The sequence below is a fragment of the Sinocyclocheilus rhinocerous genome, unplaced genomic scaffold (genome assembly GCF_001515625.1).
Source record: "Sinocyclocheilus rhinocerous isolate Xijiao unplaced genomic scaffold, SAMN03320098_v1.1 scaffold591, whole genome shotgun sequence".
NCBI classification, from domain to species: domain Eukaryota; kingdom Metazoa; phylum Chordata; class Actinopteri; order Cypriniformes; family Cyprinidae; genus Sinocyclocheilus; species Sinocyclocheilus rhinocerous.
The window spans coordinates 2,080,242-2,105,061 of record NW_015641476.1 but is presented as its reverse complement, the minus strand read 5'-3'; the positions used below and the strand labels follow the sequence as shown (position 1 = coordinate 2,105,061).

General features: G+C 41.2%; 1 protein-coding gene across 1 annotated transcript in view; it reads left to right on the top strand.

The window, feature by feature from the left end:
* The first annotated feature begins 314 nt into the window (after positions 1-314).
* Positions 315-24,820, top strand: part of LOC107755017 (protein groucho-1-like) — a 27,197-nt gene continuing 2,691 nt past the window's right edge. Inside the window, exons 1-15 of the mRNA XM_016571660.1 lie at positions 315-391; positions 1,812-2,099; positions 2,833-2,933; positions 3,299-3,362; positions 4,726-4,770; positions 11,096-11,158; positions 11,240-11,344; positions 16,409-16,438; positions 18,501-18,696; positions 18,847-18,863; positions 22,076-22,228; positions 22,641-22,770; positions 23,017-23,189; positions 23,694-23,770; positions 24,119-24,368. Of these exons, the coding sequence (XP_016427146.1) occupies positions 2,076-2,099; positions 2,833-2,933; positions 3,299-3,362; positions 4,726-4,770; positions 11,096-11,158; positions 11,240-11,344; positions 16,409-16,438; positions 18,501-18,696; positions 18,847-18,863; positions 22,076-22,228; positions 22,641-22,770; positions 23,017-23,189; positions 23,694-23,770; positions 24,119-24,368 (1,428 nt within the window). The 5' untranslated portion in view covers positions 315-391; positions 1,812-2,075. The remainder of the gene's footprint in view (positions 392-1,811; positions 2,100-2,832; positions 2,934-3,298; positions 3,363-4,725; positions 4,771-11,095; positions 11,159-11,239; positions 11,345-16,408; positions 16,439-18,500; positions 18,697-18,846; positions 18,864-22,075; positions 22,229-22,640; positions 22,771-23,016; positions 23,190-23,693; positions 23,771-24,118; positions 24,369-24,820) is intronic.

Genomic DNA, 24,820 nt, shown 5'->3' with positions numbered 1-24,820 from the left:
CTGATATTTAGCCCCTACTAGCTTTTCCCTCTTTTGTTTTACGCAGGGCTCTTTTTACCACATGGTAGTGACAGATTGTTGAGCTGGAAGGAAAAGCCATTCGAAGCTAATTAAGCAGCCATTCCAAGCACTATTCGCAGGCGGGAGGCTGAGAGGCACAGGCATTTGTCAGAGCTCTACCCCTCGTGGGCTTGATTGACAGCTTAGGTCTCGAACTGACAACCCGTGTTGCTCTAAGCCAATCAGATGCACGCCAGTGCTCTGATTGGTCAGCATGCGCAGAACAAGGAGCTGCGCCCCACGTGGGTCTGAGCAACACATGATAGGTTGGGGTTTTTTCGGGCGCAGACGTGGGCATGGAGGGTGTTGCTGAGCAGACAGCGTGAATCAAGTAATGAGGGCTGATTTCACATAGTATGCTATTAATTTGAGTTACATTCAAAATCGGTAGCCTAACTATACATTGGCTATAGGGTACTCTCTCGCATCACTGTGACGTCCATGTTAGGGGCGTCCTTGGAAAGGACAAACCGGGACATATGAAGGATGTTTTGGCTCAATTCAGCGATCAGTTGCTCACATATTATTTTAAATCAGTGACGAATTCGCAGTGTAATCAAAACATGCCGTTAGAACATAGTTTATGAAACGTCAAAGCAAGCATAACCAGATTTGATGCAACTTTCAACTGCTTTCCGTTGAAACAACAGCAGTCGTGCTCCTAAATCAGTGAACAGAAGCGCAACAGACATTACGCTTGTAATATGTATTTCTTAGGATACAGTCTATCTCTTGAGATTTCAGTTTGTGGCTGGCCTTCGAACAATCGTCGCTCATGTAAGTTGTTTGTCTACGGGGAAAGCAACCTATTTAGAGCCAAGATGGCGAACAGAAGGTCAGATTTTTATTGGCCAATCAGCACGCGTGGAACAGACGCACCCCACGTGGGGATCCCACGTTTGATTGGTCGGAGGCGGCGAAGTCCCTTTCGAGATTTGATTGGTCGCGCTAGGTTGTTCTCGCGGTAGTTGAGCCCGCGTGTCAGTGGGCAGTCTGTGTGTGGTACTGCGAGTGTTGGAGAAACTAGGCAAAGCGACTGCGAGCGGTTGGCACGTACGAGGCAAACTTTTCACAGTCAGACATTTTTAAACAAACACGCAAATAGGGATTGGGAGAGTTTACCAACAACGGGAATACTGCGAATTGTGTCCAAGCGAGAACCGAGTCTTAACTGAGGAAAACATTCTCGAAGCGATTGTAGGCGCTGCTTTTCTAGGGTTGGGATTGATTCCCAACCAGCGCCTAATACTGATCGTATAAGGTCACGAGTGGAGGACTTCGACGTTTCCTCGGTGCAAGGAATTATTGCTGTACATTCGCGGAAAAAGATTTTATGGAGACTAAAGGTAACGCGGAAGATAACTTTAAAAAGAATCTACTTGTAATGTAGACTGTTTATTTGGCAATTGAACACTTTACGTGCTTTATTTTCTCCGTTCCCGTTTTGTAATTTGCAAAGCTGCTATTGTCGTATACACTTCGAGGCTCGACATTGTGCTAAACAGAATAAGTGTATAATTTTTTGACCCATTTATCGAGGAATTGCGAAGTTGACGGGGGTTCTGTTGTTTTATGTATTATCTATTGTTTTTACATTGTTCTGTAATCTTGTCGGGTTACATTCAAGCAAACAGCAGTCAGGTAATCTTGTTATTGCGAGAAGACTCATAAGTAGCTTGTTAGTCGCAGCGCAGATGACAAACAGCAAATGTGTGTTTGACTCGCTCTGCACAACTATTCTGTGTTTACAGCACAAGCGCAGCTGAATGCTTGACTCTTACTGGAGATAATGAGCCAACGCGCTGTGTTTTTGTCTTGCTCCTCGGCTGTGTGAAGGATAAAGGGGTTAAATCGGGTGTAAGGAGCGCGAGAAGCGCGTGGATCGGGTGGACGGTCTGGGCTTTGTGTGTCCGCGAGTGCAGGGAGGGGTGACGGACGGGTTCTCGCTCATCTACTCGGATTACTGAAGAGCGCCACAACCTCTGGACCTTCACATCAGAAAGGATACATTCAAGATGTATCCGCAGGGCCGGCATCCGGTGAGTAACATAAATTATGTTGATTCATTGTGTCCAGGCAACTCCGCGCCAAGCACGTTACCTTTCGGCCGTTGAGCTCGTGCACTATTGTGTCGCGTGACGTTTCCCTCGCGCGGGGTGTCCTTTATTTCTGCTCAAACTAAACAAGGATGTGCTCTGCTGGACGTCCGTTGACTTGCTTTTGAACAGTAGTGCATCTTCATTTTACTTTAAAGTGGAAAAATGTCTTGGGGGGGTGGGGGGAATGAAAGGAGGGGAATCGGCTGCTAGTTTTTCTCCGGGGCTGTTTAGACGCAGTGAGCCGTCTGTGTCACGCCGACCGCTGCTGAGTGTTGGAGGCTGTTCCCACTAGAGTCTCAAAACCACCGACAGGCAGAGCTCGAGGGAGAGCCTGGGCACTTCTGGCTAACCGCAATTCAGCTCCGATTAAATATCATTTCCCTGAAAATCGGGAAGCATGAAATGTGTTATTGACACCCGTGGTTATACCCATGACTTCAAAAACACAGTGAAAGTAAAACCTGAGACCTATGGACTGCCGTAAAAGGAGTAATGGAGAAGGTCGTAGGTTGTTTTGGTAATGGCGGTAGGAAGTCAAAGGTACAATGACATGCTAAAAAAAAACACTGTTCGTGTAAAAGCATACTGCATCAGTGACTAGGTTGGATTATATTGATAATGTGAAGTTTATGCTTTGCAGCAGTTCACATAAATTATTGATATGATTTTTCAGGCACCTCACCAGCCTGGTCAGCCTGGCTTCAAATTCACTGTAGCAGAATCTTGTGACAGGATCAAAGATGAATTCCAGTTCCTTCAAGCTCAGTACCACAGGTAAATATTGCTGTTAATGACCTGTTTGATGTGTGTGTGTTATTCATTTCACACCTGTTACTAGACTGTGAGGCGGTTCTGATGCTACTTTGATTCTGTGTAAATCAAATGCAGCATCAGTGCAACCTTAAACTTTGCTGTTGTCATAACAGATGAATAGTAGCTATAACAACATTATAGTATGTACTATATCAGTATATGTTGTAGCTTTTAAAACTATAGTTTCATATTTGTATTTGTAATTTCATATAAATTAGCATAACTTTGTCAATAAGTTGCCTGTGTATGTGACTACATAGAGCTCTTTAAGCGAATTTGCCAGCCTGGAATGTTAACTCATTCTGGGTCTTTCTCTCTCCTCACAGTCTTAAAGTGGAGTATGACAAACTGGCCAATGAGAAGACAGAGATGCAGCGACATTATGTCATGGTAAGAGCAAAATGTGGTTTGTTTTTAATCTAAGGTCTTCTATCTGTTGCTCTTTTGTTCCTTGAAAACATCAGTAGGGCCACCAGCCGGCTATCTGAGCTGGTGTTTAGTATCCACTGCCCTTATTTATTATGTGATACCGTTTGCATTGATTGCACTGAAGGATCAGCTTTGAGATTATAAGAGTGTGGGTGTTTTTATTTGTTGTAAAATGCCTGGAGGCTGTTTTGGGCATGGAGTTACTGCTTGTTCCATCCACTCTGACCCGAGGGCTAAATGTCTTTTGATTCAAGTGAGAGAAAGGCAGGCCTGCTCAGTTTAATCAGATTAGAATTTTTGGAGCAAACAGTGTTTAGGAGATCAGCCTATTGTAAATAACTTGTCAAGGTAAAATAAAACAATTATGATGATAATGTGCAGTGAATGTAAAAAACAACAATCTTCTCAGCTAACCAATTAAAAATCAGACAATGTATGCATTAATTCAATGGAGGTGTGTATAGTTTGTTTTTCTTAAATTATATAGAGGCCTGATCCAAATGAAATGAAATCCACCTTAAGGATGATTGCAGTCTCACTCAATTTTGAACCTTGTGTGCGATTCAAGAATTACACTAATATTAGCATTGCTGAACGCCTCTTATTAGAAGTCCACTGAGTGGAAACTTAATTCCATCAGGATGTGATGTAATAGTGCACAGGTTGAACAGTGTTAACCAAGCTCTACTCTCTCTTATCTTATTTGAACATGCAGTAGATATTGACTCAACATGCCGGCACCTTTGTTAAATATTATTTTTCGGAGGAATGCTGAGTGGTAAAAAGGCCAATACCAGATAAACGAAATGAAATACACAGACATGTTCTGAGAAAAAAAATGTTTGCAGTAGTTGTTAGGATGAACATAGTTTGATTGGCTATTTTGAGTATAGAAACCTCTTTTATCTTGAAATGACAGAGATGCTTATGATGGAACTGAAATGAAATTTTCAGTGAAAATAAATGTTTCTTAGAGATGTAAAATTGTGTAGAAAGGGTGAGTGAAGAAAGGTAGCTGAGACACATTTGTCTATCTTTGCCTAGTTTGTTTGTTTTTTAACTGCTGTTTAGTAACTGGTATGAGATAACTCTGCTTCCATGAATGCTTAGTAGTAAGTAAATGCCGCTAAACAAATGTTGCCAGAGAGTTTCATAAACATTGCTCTCTACTTCTATAATCAGGCAATTATCTGAGTCCTGGCTTTGTGGATTCTTTTTTTTTATGTGAAATAAATAGGGTGCTTGATGTATAGAGATGATACTCTGTCAGTAGCATTTTACTATTGTGAGTTAAATGCATTTCTCTCTTTTTTTTTCCTTGCAGTATTATGAGATGTCCTATGGGCTGAACATTGAAATGCATAAACAGGTATGTGATCTATTTGGACGCCATATTTCTTTTCAATGTGCATTGTGTAGGTTTCATTTGTATGATTATTTTTATTGCATGTCTTCTGACATGACATTCTTCTGGTTAGAAGGATGATAATGACATTACTCTGCAGTACATTTCTTAAAAGCCCTACATTGTCCAACAAAGGCTGTTTTTTCATCTGTCAAAGAGCCTGCAAGGGGTGCATGCACAAAAACATGCAAGCATATATTTTGAGCAGTTGTACATGTGATTGAATTGATTACGGTGGTTGCCGGCATAGTGGTTAGTGCATTTTTGAATCTGGCTTGTGCAAGTTTGAACCCATTTCCCGATTCTGTTCCCTTTTCTTGTCTTTGTTTCCTATGATGCCCCTATAAATAAGAGTGGCAAAAAGTGAGTCTGCACGCAACAGAACAAAAAAATAGCAAGAGAAAGATGGAGGCCAGATAAAGGTCATTAGGTCAGCTGCGTCCAGCAGGAAGTGTTATTTAACCTCTTAGTAATTGATGTGAATGTTTGGCATCACAGGCTGTCCTAATTGTTGTCAGCCTGTATGTTTTTTTTTTTCTGCAAGTGATCGATTGGGGTTTTGTAACCAAGTGAGGTTATGAAATTGATGCATTTTAAAAGAGAGACCAGCCAACACCCACGTTTCCTCTATTTCTCTATCTCTCTGTCATTAGTAGTGATATGATATATAGCTATATGAGGAGGGCTCAGTTTGAAGAGGCCCTTTATGGTTCTCACCCTGAGGCCTCACAAGGTTAATGGTATCAGTGTGAGGGTGGTGAATTTGAACAGCATGCACAATCCATCAGCTTCTCCAAGTGTGTGTGTGTGTGTGTGTGTGTGCGCCTGGGCCACATGTCTCTCTCTCACACACACTGCATTTTCTGAAAGGTTCTGTCAGGCACTTATCTCCAGCTGTGAGAGAGATGGAGAGAAAATGAAAAGGGAGGGAAGGGAAGGTGCAGGGGCTTTGTGCAAACAGGTTAATCGACTGGCTTTTTTTCAGAGCCTCTCTTTTGTTTATCAATAGAGCTCTGACTGAGTGGACTCAAACGCATGAATTATTCATCGGAGCATGGACTCCCTGCTCTCTCCGGAGTTAGTGATGACAGCAGTCTGATAACACATAGTCTGCCCTTCCTGTAGTGCTTTGGGAAAAGAAGGGAAAGGGGAGAAAATGCATCTAGGTGCCAGATTTGTCATGTGCTTTCAGGATCCACCAGATTCGGATTACTATTAAATAACTGTTTTATGTAAACATTCTTGAGAGTTTATAATTGTGCAAGGGTCAGCGCTAATCTTGCGGTATGTTAGAGCCTCGGGGCAGAATGGTGAGTTTACGGTCATGAGTGGGAGGGCTGACCGTGTGGGGGCAGGAAGTGGACGGCTGTGCTTGTCAATGTAGCCCTTTAATTACTGAGCCTCAGAGGCCCCTGATCTGCTGTCCCTCTGTGTTTAACACAGTTCCCTCTGTCTTCATTTTCTTCCTCATTTTGTCCTGAAGTACTCGCTGCTGAATGAATGCAGAACTAGTGTGTGTCTGTGTGTGTGTGTGTTATCATTGGTGTGGCCGTATTTGGTCAGTTCTGTGTGTGTGTGTGTGTGTGCACACTAAGCCAGATTCATTAAGTTAAGCTCAGTCTGTGGCCTTAGAGGGTGAGAGCGAGGAGGGGGGTTGAGACAGGCAGCAGGGAGGGAACTTGTTCAGATGAATAATTTATTCAGGATTCCAGGAATTGTTTGCCAAGGTGATGATGGTCGATTTGATTCTCAGCCAAAGCAAACTGGCTCGGAGCACACTGCAGTCTCTCTTCAGAAGTGTTTGTGTACATGTGAGTGAGATGTCTAGTGGTGACAAAATGAGCCCGCATTATCATGACAGGCCAGTGAATTCAGAATGCAGACAGAATGCAGAATGCAGACATATTTTATTCTGATTAGTTTGTCTAGTTTGAAACACAGTTTGTTTGAGTTAATAAGGGTTAATGGGTGTGGGTTGTGGGATTTTTATTTATTTTACAATACATTTACTTTTTAGGGATGCGCCAGTAAGCCTTTTCTTCCATGTAATGCCTGATATTAAACGTTATTATTAAAATTTTCATTATGCAAAGTAGATATTTATTTTATTTTTTGCTAAATGCAAAATAATAAATATAAATAAAATAATTTTTGCATTTGATTTAATTATTTTAACTGTTTATTGTAGGGATGCACCGGTATCGGGCCCGATACTGGTCTCCTGTAATGAAGTTAACCAACTAACATTATACATACCCTTTTGGTTTCTGTACCCAATATTTAAAAAAATTTACAAATGCAATAAAAATATCAGTATCGGTACTCGGTATCGGCAAGTACCAAAAATAAAAGTATCGGTATCGGGCGAGTACTGGAAAAAGTGGTATCGGTGCATCCCTAGTTTATTGAATAATGCTTTTAAGAATTAACTTTAAGTGAGCACTTTTTTTTAAATCACTTGGTTGAATATTCAGTATACAACATACATATGTTTTAAATATAAACCAGTACTGATGAATTAAAGTGTTTAATACTGAGTGATTAATCTATTTGTCTTCCTCAAAAAAGCTACATTGAATAAAGTGTTGTGTTTTTGGACCGCAATGTGCAATGAAATTCAAGCCTACAGGACATTTTAAGCTGCTTGCCACATTGTATATTCAGTGTTGAATATAGATACGGTAGTGTGTGCTCGTGTGTAGGGCTGGGTATCGATTCAGATGTCCCGATTTGATTTCGATTCGCATGCTAATGAAGTGACGCTGAGAGCAGCTGGAGATGACATTCGTGTTCATATCATCATATAGTGAGACGGCAGAAGCTGAAAACACCGCGAGTGTCATCCGCGCTTTAGTATGCGTGTAGTAAACAAAACAGTGCGCCGTGCCATCCGCCATTCATTCATTGCGGAAATCATGGCGCCTTATGCGTGATATCAAATGCTTCCGCAGATTTATAGTATTTCCATAGCATTTCACCTGAGCATTGCGAATCACGCGTATGGCCATAAGCGCTGAATGAATGACTGAATGAATGAATAATGAATGCAACATCGCACAAGGTAAATAAGGGTGACATCTAGTGGAGAAGACTAGTGATAAGATTCACGTTAATCGGATCTTGTTTTAAATGTGTGCTGAAATAAATACTGGAAAAGATCGATTCGCGGCTTTTGAGAATCGATATCAAATCAACGTCATTTAAAAAAAACGATTCATCGAAAAATCGATTTTTTTTCTTTCTCCCAGCCCTACTCATGTGAAGTTTGGGTCACATCTGTCTCTCAGCCCAGTGCACTGAACCAGGTGGTTGTGTCTGTGTCCTTTGTCCAGCTTTAGCAGATGAATGCACAGAGAGACACAAACACCACTAAACAGTTCCAACAGGATTTGTGCTGCATATGCAGCGAGGGCAAGACAGAGACAGCCTGTGCAGACGGCTGCTGCTCAGTGCAGCCTTTCAGCCCGAGGGAAGCCGAGGTTTAGAGGAGCCTGTGTCGGGCAGGAAGGAATGAGCTCATGTGTGTGAATGCCACTGAGTGCTTTGGTTTATTTGTTAACGTCTTATCTGTGAAGATAGCTTCATCTGTCATCAGAATGTATATATGTGGCTTTTTTGTGTTTGAGTGAGCATGTAAATGTAAGTTCAACTATACAAACTCACTCCCTATTTCTCTCCCTCTTGTCTGTAATTGCTCATTGAGTCACGGAGAGAGAGTGCAATGGTCTGTATGTGTGTTCATTTGTCACTGAGTGGCTCTCCTTCAGTGTGCAGTTGTTTTGCAGCGTATTTTATCCTCATCAGTGTCTCCCAGCACTCAGCTCGTACCCACAGCAACCGGTAAATGGCTTCTGGCGTACCATTGACAGGGCTGTGCGTGAGAGCTCTTCACACGCTGCTTGACGGCACGGAGCACCTGGGATGGTGAAGCTGAGCAGAAAGCCTCTCTCTATTGAAGGGCCTTGTTTTCACTCCCTGTGCCCTATTTTTTTATCAGCCTGTGTGGGAGCTGTTCTAGTAGCTTACGGCACGCCTCTGGAACTCAGCAATACCACACTTCCTGTTCTTATCCCATGGTGCAGTGGTTTAATCTGAGGGCAATGTATTTTGTGGGTTAGTTTGTATAAAGTGATTCTGATTACAATCCTTTTGGCTTGTTTTATGGAGTCTATCAAGAGTGAATATCATAAAAACATGTCCAGGTCACAAAAAAATAAAAATAAAGAAAAAAGATTATTTGCATTGTGGCAATTTCATGACTTTTTTCCTCAATTTATTATTACTTTTTTATTTTTTTTGGAACTTCCTTTAATTATCTTTAAATTGATTCTCATTATTGTCTTTCTTTCTACTATAAGTACAGTATTTTTTGTAACATTATGAGATTAGAGGATAAAATGTGATTGTCACAATGAAACAAATCTTAAAAGAAAGCAATTTTGTAGGATCATGATGCATAGACATGTTTGTTTTTATGATATTCCCCCTTGTATCATATCTTGCTTAAAGTGTTTATTTTTTAATGAATATAAATGTAGATATTTTTACCACAAGTCGCGTTCTTTGATTTCAAGCCAGCATCACAACAGGAAGCTGTTTTGCTTCCTGCTCTCTGTATTTAGATACTGTGGTGCATGGTGTGTTGTGTACTAACAAGTCATGTATGCCGTATATCGCTGGAAAAGTCATTTCTGATAATTACTGTAGAATATCTTCTCCGTCAGTCACCAGGGTTTTTTGGCTCGGGCATATGGGTAATGTTTCCCAATCTTCCCTCTCTTAACACACACACACACACACACACACTTCACCCCACCCATGAAAGAGAAGCCGTTACTCTCCCTCCCCCATCTGTCCCCTTTCATCCCACATTAATTTGCAGAGATGATCTGATCGACAGGCTGAAAATTCAATTTAATGACCTGCCCCTGTCCTCGTAATATGATTTTACTGCCTGTTGTGGTCAAGCAGAGCTCCAATTTACATAATGATCTGAGGGAGAGATAAGGGCGGACCGGTTGCTGTGGCAACCTTAGAGTGGCATACAGAAATGGAAGCCAAGGGGAGGGGGGGTGAACTGATGAAGTGAGCGAGGAAAATGAACCTCAGTGTATGGCTTACGTATGAGAGCAGGCAATGCATTTCAATATTTCCTTGTTTTGGTTAGATACCAACTGATTATTGTTATTGTATGTGTTTGTTTTGCGAAGGAGTATGCGTTTGTGTAGCAAAGCCGGGCTGAAAAAGCATTAATAGCTCAATGACTCTGAAGGGTTGTGGAGAGTGCTTAGATCCTTTGTTCACGTCCTTAGAGACAGTTCATCACAGGTCAGAACACATCCACTCTCACCCGCTCTAAAGAGAGACTGAATCCATCAGAGTGCCAGGGTCAGCACCCTCCCACAGGCCAAAAAATGAATGGAATGTGGCTTGCAGGAACGAAAGAGAAATTTCTCTCCTCCCTCACCTGCTGGGCCATCTGCTCCAACCTATAATCAATTTGTTCACCACCCCATACTTCATCTCCCCCCTCGCTCACACTTTCCTTTCCCTTCTCTTCTTTTCATCCTGAAGCGTTAGCATAGCTCATGATGAAATATAGCCCTTTGGGGCTTCAGGTTGCCGTGAGTAATGCAGGAGAACCAGAGCATGTTGGCTGATTACCCTGTCCGTCTCTCCATATCAATAAAAGTAATTTTGAATATTGCTGTTGGGCTCTGGTTCCTCGCCTCCTGTGCTGCTGGAATGGGAGCATGGGGGAAAATGGTAATTGCTCAGTATTGCCATCGTTAATCTCCCAGCACCAAATTAGCATTAGCATATTTCAGCATCTTAATGAAATAATCTGTCTGGGTAATGAGCCCCCCCCCCCCCCATCCCTCCTTCCCTCTCTCCATCTCTTGGCCAGATGGGCACCGCAGGCATTCTGCCCATCTTGGCCTGGCAGAGCTGTTGATTTGGCCAGATATGTTTCAGTAGCAGTGTGCTGGAGCGCTGTTTGGCTTTGTGAGCCACACACACCATATCAGCGCTCAAAGAGCCTCATGTTCATTATGCACCGAATCATACACATGGCAACATCAGCAAAGACAGACGTTTCTGAAGATTTGACTTCATTTATCAGGAGTTCTGGAGGTATCCCATCATGCCTCGTTTAGATGTGCAGAGGCTTGTTTAGAGCATTCAGCAATGTGAAAGTAACGTGAATTAAATACATTTGAGTGATTAGGGAAGAGCTGACAACATTTAATAACCGTACTGTTTGTATGTCTCTGTTTTTCTCGTTTAGACTGAGATTGCCAAACGTCTAAATGCAATTCTTGCTCAAATCATGCCTTTTTTGTCACAAGAGGTAAATATTCTTCATTTCCTTTCATAAAATGAGCCCATGCTAATTTTCTGTGTATTGATCTGTCTTTTCTCTTTCCTCCAGCACCAACAGCAGGTTGCACAGGCTGTTGAACGTGCTAAGCAAGTGACAATGACAGAGTTGAATGCCATCATCGGGGTACGTGGACTTCCCAATCTGCCTCTCACCGTGTGTATACCCCTCTTTCTTCTTCATTTGACCAGGGCCAGGGACAAATCTGCACTCATGCAGCTCGGTGTACTAATGCATTCATGCCTGGCTCCTAAATGACAATTGAATTTATAGAATGTAGTAATAAAAATCAAATTTGCTCTTAAAGAAGGTAAACCAGCCTACTCCGACAGGCGGGGTTTGGGTCAAAGGTGGTACATCAGCTGTAATCTTCCACTGTAAAACCTTCAATCCAACGCATATCACCTCAGCAGCTCTTAAAACAGTCCAAGGGCAAATCCGTGATTGCTAGGGACGTTTATACTTGTGTTCTGGGAGGAGATCAGGATGGTTGGTGTGTCTTAGACCCATCAGCTTCCTGCTGCAGATTTGCCCCTGCCCTTCATGGTCTGATTTTACTTTGTTTTAATTTGTAATGCCATGTATTTACACCATGATGTTTGCTTTTTCATGCCATCGTTTTTGTCTCGTCACTGTGTGCCGCTTGGATCTTTTGAGTTAATTTGTGCCTGTAGTGCTTCTCTGTCTGTTTGTCACAGGGTTTGAGAGGCATGTGGAGAGAAACATGTTAAGGCTTGTGTAGTTAAGCTCTCGTTTTGATCACACAAAGGGAGAAGTCTAATTCTGTCAGGGTTGTCTGTGATTAGCCATGTTACTTTAAAGAGCTTGTGTTAAGGAGCATTGAGAAGCTTCCTATTGACTTGGGCAACACAAACATTTTGATGCCGTGTTAGAATGTTATGGCTAGATTCTTAGCAACAGACAACCAATTGTGTACCTCATATTACCGTGCTTTGCACAGTTGTTGCACCGTTTGAGTGGGAAAATGTAAAATGGTGATAAACGTGTGAATTGGAATGAAAAAAGTTGTATTCTTACCTTTATGATCTGTAAACCTCATTCTGGAAATCTTATAGTACAGTTGTCAACATATAAGATGAGGATGCCGGTAAAGATGTTGCATGCTGTGGTCATCCAATCAAAGACACTGACACGGCAAATAAGAACGTTAACCTGGGGTTTAGGAATGTACTCTGTTTAATGTCAACATATGAATACCCAGGACTAATTGCTAACCTTGGGTAAAGTATGAGCAGGATCATGAAACATGAATTAAAGGGGTCATATGATGCGATTTCATTTTTTTCCTCGCTTTTCAGACCGATTAGTTTTGTAAAAATCGACGCGTTTCAAAAAGGCGGGGCATAGAGGAGAAACAATAATGTACAGTATGTGGAAAATAATGTGTTTTTTTAACTTTAAACCGCATAAACACATTTCATTACACCAAATACACCAAATAATGTTCTTTTTAGCAGCATCATATGACCCCTTTAAGATAATCCAGGATTCCATTTACCCGGGGTTTAGAATGACCCAGGGTTAACTGTGGTTAAGTGTGAAAAGCCCTTATATCAGGTAGTGTGTTTGATTCTAATCCGGAGATAATTTTATGCAGTGTTTTATCTAAATTATGCATTTCTGTAGGTTAGTAGACCAAAAACAGAAGTACTCTTACATGTGCAGTTATACCTTTCTGTCCAAATAATCACAGTGTGTATTGTTTGAAGGATTAAAATGCACACTGTGCCACTTGTGTCCTTCAGAGCAAGCACACAATGCTTGATGAAGACAAGCTACAATCGCATTATCTAGGTCCACAGGGCTCTACGCTTATTTTTCTTTTTAGGAGCGTGTGATACATTACTCAACGCTGCAAAAACACGTAGAAACCTTTGAAGCTCCCCTGAGCGATCACAATCACAAGTATGATGATGATCTGGTCAGTCGCACTGGTGCTCCTAAATATGTTTTCATAGTCGCACGCAGTAGTTTTCAGTCGCAAATGCAACTGAAATGGTCGCACTGTAGAGCCCTGGTCCAGTAGTCGGACGTTCTAAAACCAAGCTAGTGTGATTTCAGCTCGACTAAAGTCCCATTTACACCAAAAACCATAACTTTAAAGATAACTATAACAAAAGTAATATTAGTGCCCACACCAACAATTGATAAAATTATTTATTAAAACCAGTCCGTTATGCTGCTTGATTTTACATACTTGTATTTGTCATATTATTTGAATATATCATTGTAATGATAGACACACTGGTATGTAGTACAAATAGTTTTACGGTTTACTGCACTGTTATTTTTTTCTGGTTACGTATAGCGGTTAATAATCCAGAAGTCTTGCACATTTACAGAAAATAGTTTGCTTTTGTGTTTCAATATAAGGTGGATAATTATCGTCCTTGGTGTCAATAGGCCCTTAAACCATTTTTTTTTTCATTTTACAAAAAAATTGTTAGATTGTACTTAGTAGATTTTATTGGATGTAAAAGTACTTAGTGTGGCTATCCAACTTTGATTAGCCTGGGTTGGGCTAGTGGGTAGGAGGTCCTGAGCTGGGTCAGGACAGCCAGAGCCAGATATTGGAATTGAGTTAAGGGAAATGAGCCAAGACTCTGACCCCTGTTTTCAAGGTAATTGCTTCCTTGAATCTGCCTGAATGCAACTGTCGACGGGGCTCTATCATTTAACAGCTAGCCATTCAGCAGAGCAGCTTGGCGAGAGGTGGGGAGGCATGGGGGCAGGGCTTGTTGCTTCTGCTCACGCATACACACTTAGTAGTCACATGGTCATCATGATGGTGGATAAATAGATGTAGTCAGGCAGACACTTGCCGCACTGTTGCAGGAATTAACACACACTCTCACACACATCCTCACAGGCTTGGAAAAAAAACAAGCGTTTATTTGTTGGCTGGTGAGATGGCAGGAGATCAGTCTGTGCCCTGACTGAGAGGGGGAGGGGGGGGTCATTAAAGATGCACTGTTAATCAGGAGCCAGCAGCGTTTGGCACACACAGAGAGAAAGAGAGGAGAAGGAAGATTGTGAAAGAAGAGAGAGACATTGTGAGAGGGAGTGATGTACACAGGGAGGGGTAGAGGCAAATAAGTGTGTTAGCAAGAGAAGAGAGACGCCCATGAAACCTTTAGTCTGCGGTACCACCGACCTGTTAAAGTGGCAGTGCTGTACATGTCTGTGGTTTTGCTAATAAGTTACTGCAGATGAGGTTTCTATGGTAATGATGCTATAGCTGTGCCAAAAAAAAAGCAACTGTATGAGTAACACATACACTTACATATTTATGTTAGGGCTATGATTTGTCAAAGTAATATTAATAGTAGTAATATTACAATAATATATATATATATATTTTTAAAAATTTAATTTAGCAGTATTATTAAAAATAATTTAGTAGTAGTATTATTTTTATTAGTATAATTCTTTAAATTGTAAACTGATTTAAATTATAATCAGAAATTACAATTCAATTATTTTTCTCCCCATGTCGTGCAGCCCTAATATGCATACAGACTTAGAATGTCAGAGGTGAACTCACACTTCAAGACCCGATTATGAGAAGTCTTAGCCATTTACACCTATATTAAACGTCATCTTAGGTGAATTGATGGGTATTAAAAAATATTGAAACGCCTTTTTTTCATTTATATGAAAAGACTAGGTATAAACAAGTATGATCTGTCTTGCCTCACCACTTGAGATGGATATTAATACAGGTGTGATAAAGCCAAACTGGACCTTAATTTCATTAAAAAAAAAATGTATAAATGGTTTTAATGTAGAAGTTCGAGTGAATTTTAATGCTCATGTTTTAGGTAAAACTTCAGCAGCAGAGGTTTGCTATTTGTTTAGATATAGAGCACCAGATTAATTTTGCATACTGTTTCTGTTCATTTGCTTTTCAGATTTCACACTAGCAGCTTAAATGGCCTCGGTCGGACTCAAAACATGACTTATGATAAAGGCAAATGTTTAGCCAGTTATATTTGTAGGGTTGGGTATCATTTGAATTTTATAGATTCCAATTCTGCTTATCGATTCCGATATTCAATCAAGAACCGTGAATGATTTTCTTCTGTTCTTTAATTAACATTAATGACAGGCAGCACATGTTTATTAGGCTGCTTACACATGCACTTTCTTTCTCATCTGTTTACAGTCACAAAAAATGGCTGTGCTTACGAGGATATACTGACGTAATTTTGTGCATATTGGTCACAAGAGGTGAACGAGAAGTCAGTTGCGGCCCAGAACTAATTTTTTCTGCTGTGGAAATGCACAGAATGGTTTGAGAATGGACATCGGCCACTGGGACCATGGTTCTCTGTGCTCACGCTTCAGATGTCACATTAAAATCACATTAAAATGTGAATGCAGTAATCGTTAAGCGGAATTGAAATGCACGTGTCTTATCGAATCCCTGGTTCTTGGAAATTTGGAACCAGTTCTTGATACCCAACAATATATATTTGATACTATTATGCTATTAGCGGAAGACTAATAAGGATCAGTGTGTCTTTATAGGATGTTTAAGGGTGTTCAGCACTGTGGTAAGGTTAGAAACACACATTTAAATACAAAAGCACAAAAGGGTGTGTTCACACTTGTAGTTCGGTTCGTTTGGTCCATTTGGTCCGGACCAAAAAGGAAAATGATACATTTGGTCCTGGTCTGCTTAACATTCACATTGGCATTTTTGACAGCGAACCTAAAGACAGCGAACCTAAAGGCATAGTGATACGTTTACAACCTGATTGGTCGGCTTGAATGACGTATATATCGTGACTGAACTTACCGAACACCCCAAACAAAAGGTGCGTTAGACTTAAAGCGGCGCTGCGGGTGTATGATTTCAAAGCATCCATTAACCGATCGGTCTGCTCAGCGCCGCTTTAAGTCGAACATGCATAATGCCGTCAGCTGGACTAAGCGCGCTCATTCTTGCATGTACATATAATTTTATTTTCACCACCTGCAAACTCACAAGGAGCTCATACAAACGAACCGCACTAACAGAGCAATCGCACCAGGGTTAGTTTTAATCGAACCAAACATGACAAGTGTGAACATACCCTTAGTTGCTGAAATATTGTTGGTCAGCATTCATTTGCCTGGGTGGATTTGTGAAGTAGTGATGTGTTATTCATGAGTGAGCGTGTAATGACATGCTCATCTCTTTTCTCTCATCAACAGCAGCATCATGCTGTCTACCCTGCTCTGATGGTCAGTGCTAAAAACCTCTGAAAAGCCTCTGTGTATGTTATATTTGGGTTTTTGAAGTGAAGTTGAGACCCCAACATTCTTTAGACCCTAACGCTTCTCTGTTTTATCTAGTGTGTTTGTTCTGTGTTGTGCTACCTTTAGTCGTTGGTGTCAAAGCAATGGCTGCTTACTGGGAGAATAGTAGTGCTTTTTCACCTAGGTTTAGAAATGTATATTATATATTTATGATCCCTGTTTACATTGTTGAGATGACCACTGCAAGTCTGCTGAGACATCAATAAAAGTATTTGATACATATTTTGATTTCTTGAACTGAATGCATTAAAACTAAATGTGCTACATTTGCATGAGAACGTTTATGTATTTAGAGCTAAATTTCTGCATATAAAATCTTATATTATTTGCAATTACCTGTTCACGACTCCTATACATGCACTACTGTGCTTTTTGTTTGTTTGTTTGTTTTTTAAAATCCCTCTTGTGCTCACCAAGACTGCATTTATTTGATCAAAAATGCAGTAAAATATTGTGAAATATATTTCCAATAACTTATTTTAATACATTTTAAAATGTAGTTTATTCCTGTAATGGCAAAGCTGGATTTGTCTTCAGTGTCACATGATCCTTCAGTAATCATTCTAATATGCTGATTTCTTATTGTATGTAAAAATGAACTTGAATTGAAATTTAGTTTATTTGAAATATAATTTTGTTTGTAACATGTATAAACATCTTTACGGTCACTTTTGATCAGTTTAAAGAAATAAAATCATATTGACCTCTTTTGAACTTTTGAATGATAGTGTATGTCAGCTTTTCATCTGAAATGTTTTTGTTAAGCACTGTATGGACTGCATTAGTTTGTGGACTGATTTGGGGTTTTGCAGTTATTACTAATGTGGGAAAGCCTGTCTAATGTAGATTTGCGAAGGTCTTTGCTTTGGATGTATGTGTCACGGAACAGTTAATCCAGCAACAAATTGGTGTGGTGATAAATGATATAATTACTGTGTACAATTGTGGGAAATAAGGTGAAAATTATACCTAATCCTGCCACCACAGTGGCTGTTCTGAGCAGTATGTGATTGGACTCATATTAAATCCTTTTCACATCAAAAGGGATTCTGATATTTTACCCAAAAGGTCTAAATCCAAAATGAAGGCAGCACAATGAGAAATTTAGCTTTAATTGTAGTATTAGATGAAGACCAAAATATATATATATATTTTTTTTTACAGACAATAAAAAAACAACAACATAATGTTTGATTCAGATGAGACTAAAATCACACAATGCAACAGACATTTACCTGATCTTATCAGTTGCATTATCACATCTTCCCCTCTCAGCTGTAAACAGCCACTGCTTTGATGCCACATGTTACTGACTATTAAATTAACACTAACATAGAATGGCTTGTCTTATTGGCTGTTGTTAAGGAGGCATGGAGGAGTGGCTTAGCCTAGGAGATGGTAACCATGGACCTATGTGTAAACTCTCTGAAATATTACGGGCTGTGAGGTGACTAGTGAATGCCGCTCATTTGATGTTTACATACATTTTGCTTAACTCACTTGACTGTGTTTGTGTGTGTATGTATATATGTCTGTCTATATATATATATATATATATATATATTAGTATGTGAATGAACGTATGTACATTTTGACTCATGCACCCTCATTTTAATAGTGCTTCTTGATCGCATAGGATAGGAGTGTGTTTAAAACCTGTCTAAAGCTCATGTAATTAGTCAAAGTTTTGTGTATTTCTGGTTTGTTGTAAAAGGATGCATGTTAAGTAGTGTAGATGGTTAAGAGCAGTGCATGTTTAGAAATCTGTAGTATGTGTTGGAGTGAGCTGTTCCTGCTGAGCTCATGGAGGACATGTCCTTGTGACATGTCCTGCTTTGATCCAGCCACTAATGAAGGTGTTAGGGTGCCAGTGTTTCTTTCTGTGCATCCTGTGAGAGAGGGGCTTAACCAGTCACCTTTATTCAGTGTTTGCTGTCCATATGCCTTTTCCCTCCGACCCACTTGATGTACATGTGTGTGTTGACAGCAGCAGCAGCTCCAGGCTCAACACCTTTCTCATGCTGCCCACGGACCCCCGGTCCAGCTGCCCCCTCAGTTGCAGCCCCCAGGCATCCCTCCAGTCCCAGGCTCAGGGTCAGGTCTGCTGGCGCTGGGAGCTCTGGGTAGCCAGGCGCACCTGCCAGTCAAAGACGAGAAGAACCATCATGACCTGGAGCACAGAGGTAATGCATGTAGGCACTGAAGAGAAAACAAAAACAAATGCCCTGAAGTGGTATGCTCATGCTTTGGTAAGAAAATAAATGTAAATGCTGACTTGGTGTTTATCTTTATCCCTTTCTTTTAACGACTTCTTCATTCTCCCTTGGATAAAGAGCGGGAATCTAGTACGGTGAGTTCTGTCACTTTCTAATTTTCCATGTCTGTCTTTACTTGCTTTTTTTGTGCATAACTTCAGTTTTAGTCTGTTCCTTACACAAAACTACTGTATGGTGCAGAAGACTTTACACACAAGTCATATGGGGTTTTATTTCTGTGGTACTTATGTCCAACACTTGCTAAAAAAAAAAACTACTGAATGCATCTTTATGTACCGATATCGCAATGGTGTTAGATGCTGCACTGCCATCTGTCAAAGTGGATCAGGATGATTGTCTCTTAAGTTTTATGTAAATTACACTGATCTTGGTGAGTTTTAGAGAGGGGTCTACACAACAATTCCCTTACCTGTCCAACAAAAAAAGAGCTGCCTTGGGCAGCCGGCAGTGTTTGAGTGTGAGCATTCTCTTCTATGTTTAGTGAAATGCCATGACTCACACCATTTCAGCATGGCAAAGTACATTAAGCGGGATGATCTGCCCCATACTATTTTTTTCTTGAGTCTTCATCTCATATGAATGTATACCATTCAGTTTATTCTTCACAAAAACACTGTTTTATCAAACTTTTTAAACTAGCACCGAACTACTTGAATGCACATTTTGAGCTGGAAAACCGGTTTTGATTGTGTGGAAAACACAACTAGCACTTTCTTTAAAATGACTCCTGTTGTGTTCCACAAAATTCAAATGGTTTGGAGCGACATGAAGTAAATTGTGGCAGAATTTTTCATTTTTCGTTGAACTATTCCTTTAAGTCCTGATGTTTGATGAAGAGGGAAGTCATTGACATGTTAACAGCGTGAGGAGAGCAGAGCAGGCGGCTTTAGGGCACACTAAGCCTTTAAAAAAAAATAATAATAAAAAAGAGAAGGGAGCCTGCTGTATAATCCTACTTTTAATCCAGGTAAAAAATGCGCAAAAGCACAGGCCAGGGATTAGCAGTGCTATAATTTCATCACAATTAAAAAAGACTTTGACTCTCTATCTTAGAGGATTTGTCCTCACCCACTCTTCATGTCTGCGGCTCCTGGCTCAGATAAACCTGACTCATTCAACTATGTCTCATTGCCTCCTCCTTTGTTTCTCCTTGTGCCTCTTTTCTTCAGTTTTGTTAACTGCTCTTTCACTCATTCCTTTGGCTCTTTGTCTCCACAGCTCTCGTTCTGTCCCTCTGCATATCTCTTGTCGTGTTTATTTGTGGTTTTCATATAACCACTTAAAGTCTCCCTATCTCCCAAATGCTGGATTGCCCCATTTCGCCTCTTAAACTGGATATGCAGAAAGGTTTGACTTTGCAATAGAGTTTTGTGTGTGTGTGTGCGTGTTGAATGGGCAACAGTGTGAATGGGTGCAGTCATGCATGCAGAAATCAGACTCTGCTGCTGATTAGCGCTTAGTGCAGCAACGGCCATCCTGCTCTCTGCCCGCCAGGACTTCCTGTTGTCACGGGTCATCTGATAGCACCGCTCTGACTTTGCTTATTGAGTCACGTTAAGCCTGATTTAAAAGGTCAGCCTGTTAAACCCGCAGCTGAGACGCACACATACACGCTCCCCTGTCAGGCTGAGAGAGCAGTCTAGGTCTGTTTATTACTTTTGGATTAGCAGAAGAAGGGGGTAGGGAGAGAAATGGGCTGCTTAGTGCTGACAAAAGCAACACTGAGATTGTTGTAGAGTGTTTGTGAGTGGGGTTTGAGCTGCCGGGATTTCTCCAGTGTTGCCTCTTCCTTCTGCCTGAAGATCACTTCCTTTGGCCCAGCCACATCCTCCTTTTCACAAAATTTGATTATTGCAATTTACAATATTAAACAAATAGGAAATATTACTATTGTAATTCGCTGTAAAATAGTAAGTCATAATTTTATTTTACAGAACAACTGTAAAATTACAGTACTAATATTTATGGGTGCCTTCGTTTATTATGTTTCAAATATAAACCATCAAGCTTTCTTGACAGAAAACCGCAGGGAACCCTTAAATCTTATCTTTTTTTACACGACAGCTGATTCATAAATGCTTATCATTATAATTTGGGGGAGGATGGTTGGTGTGTGCTGTGTTTTCAAATACACATTATAAGTGACCCAAACTCACATCTCATGCAGAGATGGAGTTTGTTAGGTTCAGCATTTACTGTGAGCAAGACACTTTGAGAGACTGCTGCTTGCTTGTACACAAAACTCTTCACTCCGTAAAACACTGCGCATATATTTATTTTTAATTGAATCACAGCATTTGCAGGTTGATAATCGCACTAATCTGTATTGAGATTTCACTTTTATTTTGATTAATTGTGTAGCTCTAAGGCAGCAAGTGGTCTTGGCAGAGGGCCGGGGAGTAAAAGTTGCATACATAGACTTGCTCTCCCTTTTAAGGCCCACTAATTGTGTTGAAAGGGTGGCTGTTTGCTGTGTTTTAGTAGGGGTGGGCATGTGCAGGAGGGTAGGAAAACAAGATGTCGTCTGGCTGGTTAACTTTCAGGGTGAGGGGCAGTTTATTCTGGTCTGGTGTTTGCATTTCACTGTTATTCTCTCTCTCTCTCCCCCCTCTGTGCCACAGGGATCAGTTTTCGCTTGACCCTTCTGTCCAGTTTGGCGCATTGGCGTTGTGTAATGCTTGGTGCAGGTTGCCCAGGGCTGTGAGGTTAGCCCAGAATGTTTGAAGCGTGGTGTGGTCAGGCTGGTTTAGAGGCCTCACTCTTCAGGGATAGTTTGCTCAGCTGTCCCGCCTGCTTTGCTTCATGGGGCCTGGGCTTGCTTGCTTGGCAGGCCCCACGCTCTCTCCGTTTCTCCATGCCAGGGAGTACAGGATGACCTAACAGGGCCTGGGGCTTAACCCCCTCGCTTCTCTGTATTTACCTTGTACGAGCGAGGAATTTACACACATGGCTCGCTCAAAGCCACCAGGGGCCCGATGTCACCTCTGATATTTGTATTTGTGCTGCTGAGAGCCCAGGCCATCCTGAGCATAGCTGACTGTCTGCAGCTAATGAGCTGAACCTAAAGTGTCTGTTATGTTATACTGAGGGAGTATTTGTTTAATAATAATGTAATAAACCTGCATATATACAGTATCTCACAGAAGTGAGTACACCCCTCACATTTTTGTAAATATTTTATTATATCTTTTCATGTGACAACACTGAAGAAATGACACTTTGCTACAATGTAAAGTAGTGAACTTCGTCTTTCATATGTAACTGAAGTTTCTCTTTCCCACTGTAGGATCCTGCCACTCCAAGGGTCAGCCCGTCTCACTCTCCTCCTGAGAATGGACTTGATAAAGCCAGAGCGCTGAAGAAAGATGCCCCCAACAGCCCGGCTTCTGTGGCCTCCTCTGGGAGCACCCCCTCCTCTAAAGTGAAGGACCACCCACATGTAAGCGTTAGGGAATAGAGAATGGGCATTGATGGTGTCATGTCTCTGCACATTTGCAAATCCCTCTTCCTCTCCTCAGCTTTATAGCTGCAGCGAAAATGTCAGATTGAAGCGTAACATGAATACATCAGCTACTGTCAGACAAACAGCGGCTTAGCCGCTAGCCTTGGCTAATATCTCAACGCGCTTAGCTAGCCTCAGAGGGGAAGAGGAGAAGAGAGAGTGATTAAAGATGAGTGAGAGAGGATGAGGTCTCGGAAGGGTTTGGTCTGAAGTTTAGCTTTATCCTCCTCCGCTATAATGAGCTGTCAGTGTTTGACTGGATTAGTGCGAGAGAGCTCTCTGGATTTGAGCATTTGTGGTATGTAGCTTTAGCTAGCATTAATTCCATCTCTGTTCCTTCATCTTTCAGAATGACAAGTCCTCCACCCCAGGTTTAAAGTCCAACACCCCCACCCCACGCAATGACGCTCCCACCCCAGGAACTAGCAACCCTGGGCTCAGGCCCATACCTGGAAAACTACCTGGCATGGAAGCACTGAGTAAGTAGTAAATGCGCACGTCTTAAAGCTATCTTTTCATCAAGCATTCTCATTTGTCTAAACTTTTGACCATATTTTTGATCATTGGACAACTTTTTGACACCAGTTACCCGAGCTGGTGATGCTATGTGGTTAATCTGGAGTCAAAGATAAAATGATGGGGCTATGCTAACCAACCAAACCTGTAAGTGCGAGTATGCATTTATGGCTTTTCAACTTTGGCTTTTCTTCTTCATATATTCCCAGCAGCACCTGCCCTACGTACACCATTGTCAATTGCGCCTCCATATGGGGCTCCGTTCGCCATGATGGGTCACCACCCAGAGATGAACGGCTCATTGACTAGTCCGGGTGTTTACCCTGGCCTTCACATCTCCCCTCAGATGAGTGCCGCTGCTGCCTATGGACGCTCGCCTATGGTTAGACCCCCTGTCTTTTTCTTTGATTACATATACATTCAAGCAGAAGCTTGTTTTCCTGTTCCAGTTTTCTCTCTCTCTCTCTCACTCTCACTCTCTCACTCACTCACTCTCTCACTCTCTCTCTCTCACACACACACCCCTCCTGTTCCTCTAATCATCTAGAATGACCTTCAGCGGCTCTTTTCCTTAACTCAGAGTCTAGCTTCGCATGCATACCCTGTTAGGATAGCATTCCGGTTAAATATTACCTTTTGCGTTTGTACTGCATTTGTTCTGGATCTCTGTGTTTGTGTTGATGGCATGGGAAGTAACAGATGTTGGGGGGGGGGTCTCTAATAATGGCTTGAGGTGAGAGCTAAAGTGCGAACAAGAGCTTAACTGGAATATTAACAATGACAATAGAGCTGATACTGAGAAAAGTTAGACTACAAAATCAGTTTGTTTTGCAGCTTATGTATTTTTCACATTTTATTCTTTTATGCTAAGATGTCTGTGTTGCAGGCGGGCTTTGATCCTCATCCCCACATGCGTGCCCCTGGTCTGCCAACAAGTCTGACCTCTATACCTGGAGGGAAACCGTAAGTGCTGTTATTGAACTCAAACTGTGTAACATGCCATCTTTTTTTTCTTTGAAAGAAATTAATACTTTAATTCAGCAAGAATGCATTAAATTGATCAAAAGTGACATTTATAATGTTGAAAATATTTCAATTTCAAATAAATGCTGTTCTATTGATCTTTCTATTCATCAAATAATCACGGTTTCCATAAAAATATAAAGCAGCACAGCTGTTTTTGACTTTAATAATAAGCAATGTTTCTTGAGCACCAAATCAACATACTAGAATGATTTCTAAAGGATCATGTGACATGTATGAGAATTTATGATAATTGATCATCTCATCCTTTTATGCTCTGATAAATAGGGCCTACTCCTTCCATGTTAGCGCGGACGGCCAGATGCAACCAGTACCTTTTCCTCCAGATGCTCTGATTGGACCAGGTATTCCCCGTCATGCCCGTCAGATCAACACACTCAGCCACGGTGAGGTGGTGTGTGCCGTAACCATCAGCAACCCCACACGGCACGTCTATACTGGAGGCAAAGGCTGCGTGAAGATCTGGGACATCAGTCAGCCTGGCAGCAAGAGCCCCGTCTCACAACTCGACTGTCTGGTAAATATTGATGTTGTCTAATCAGTCCACACAAATCACCAGAATTATCTCTTATGAAGTACAATTACATTCAATTGACGCGTTTCAAAAAGGCGGGGCACAGAGGAGAAACAATAATGTACAGTATGTGGAAAATAATGTGTTTTTTGAACTTTAAACCGCATAAACACATTTCATTACACCAAATACACAAAATAATGTTCTTTTTAGCAGCATCATATGACCCCTTTAACATTTCTATGTGTAATCTTTATCCTCCCTTTAATCACCCTGCTAAATAAAGAACCAATTTTTGGGCCATGTATAGTTATTCTAGGGCAGGGTTCCTCAATAGGCGGCCCGGGGGTCACATCCGGCCCGTGAGAGAAAAAAAAAAGTTAAATTTTTTCCTGTGCTAATTTCAAATAATGTGGCATGAAAATTCAAACGCAGCATCAGAAAGCTACATTAAC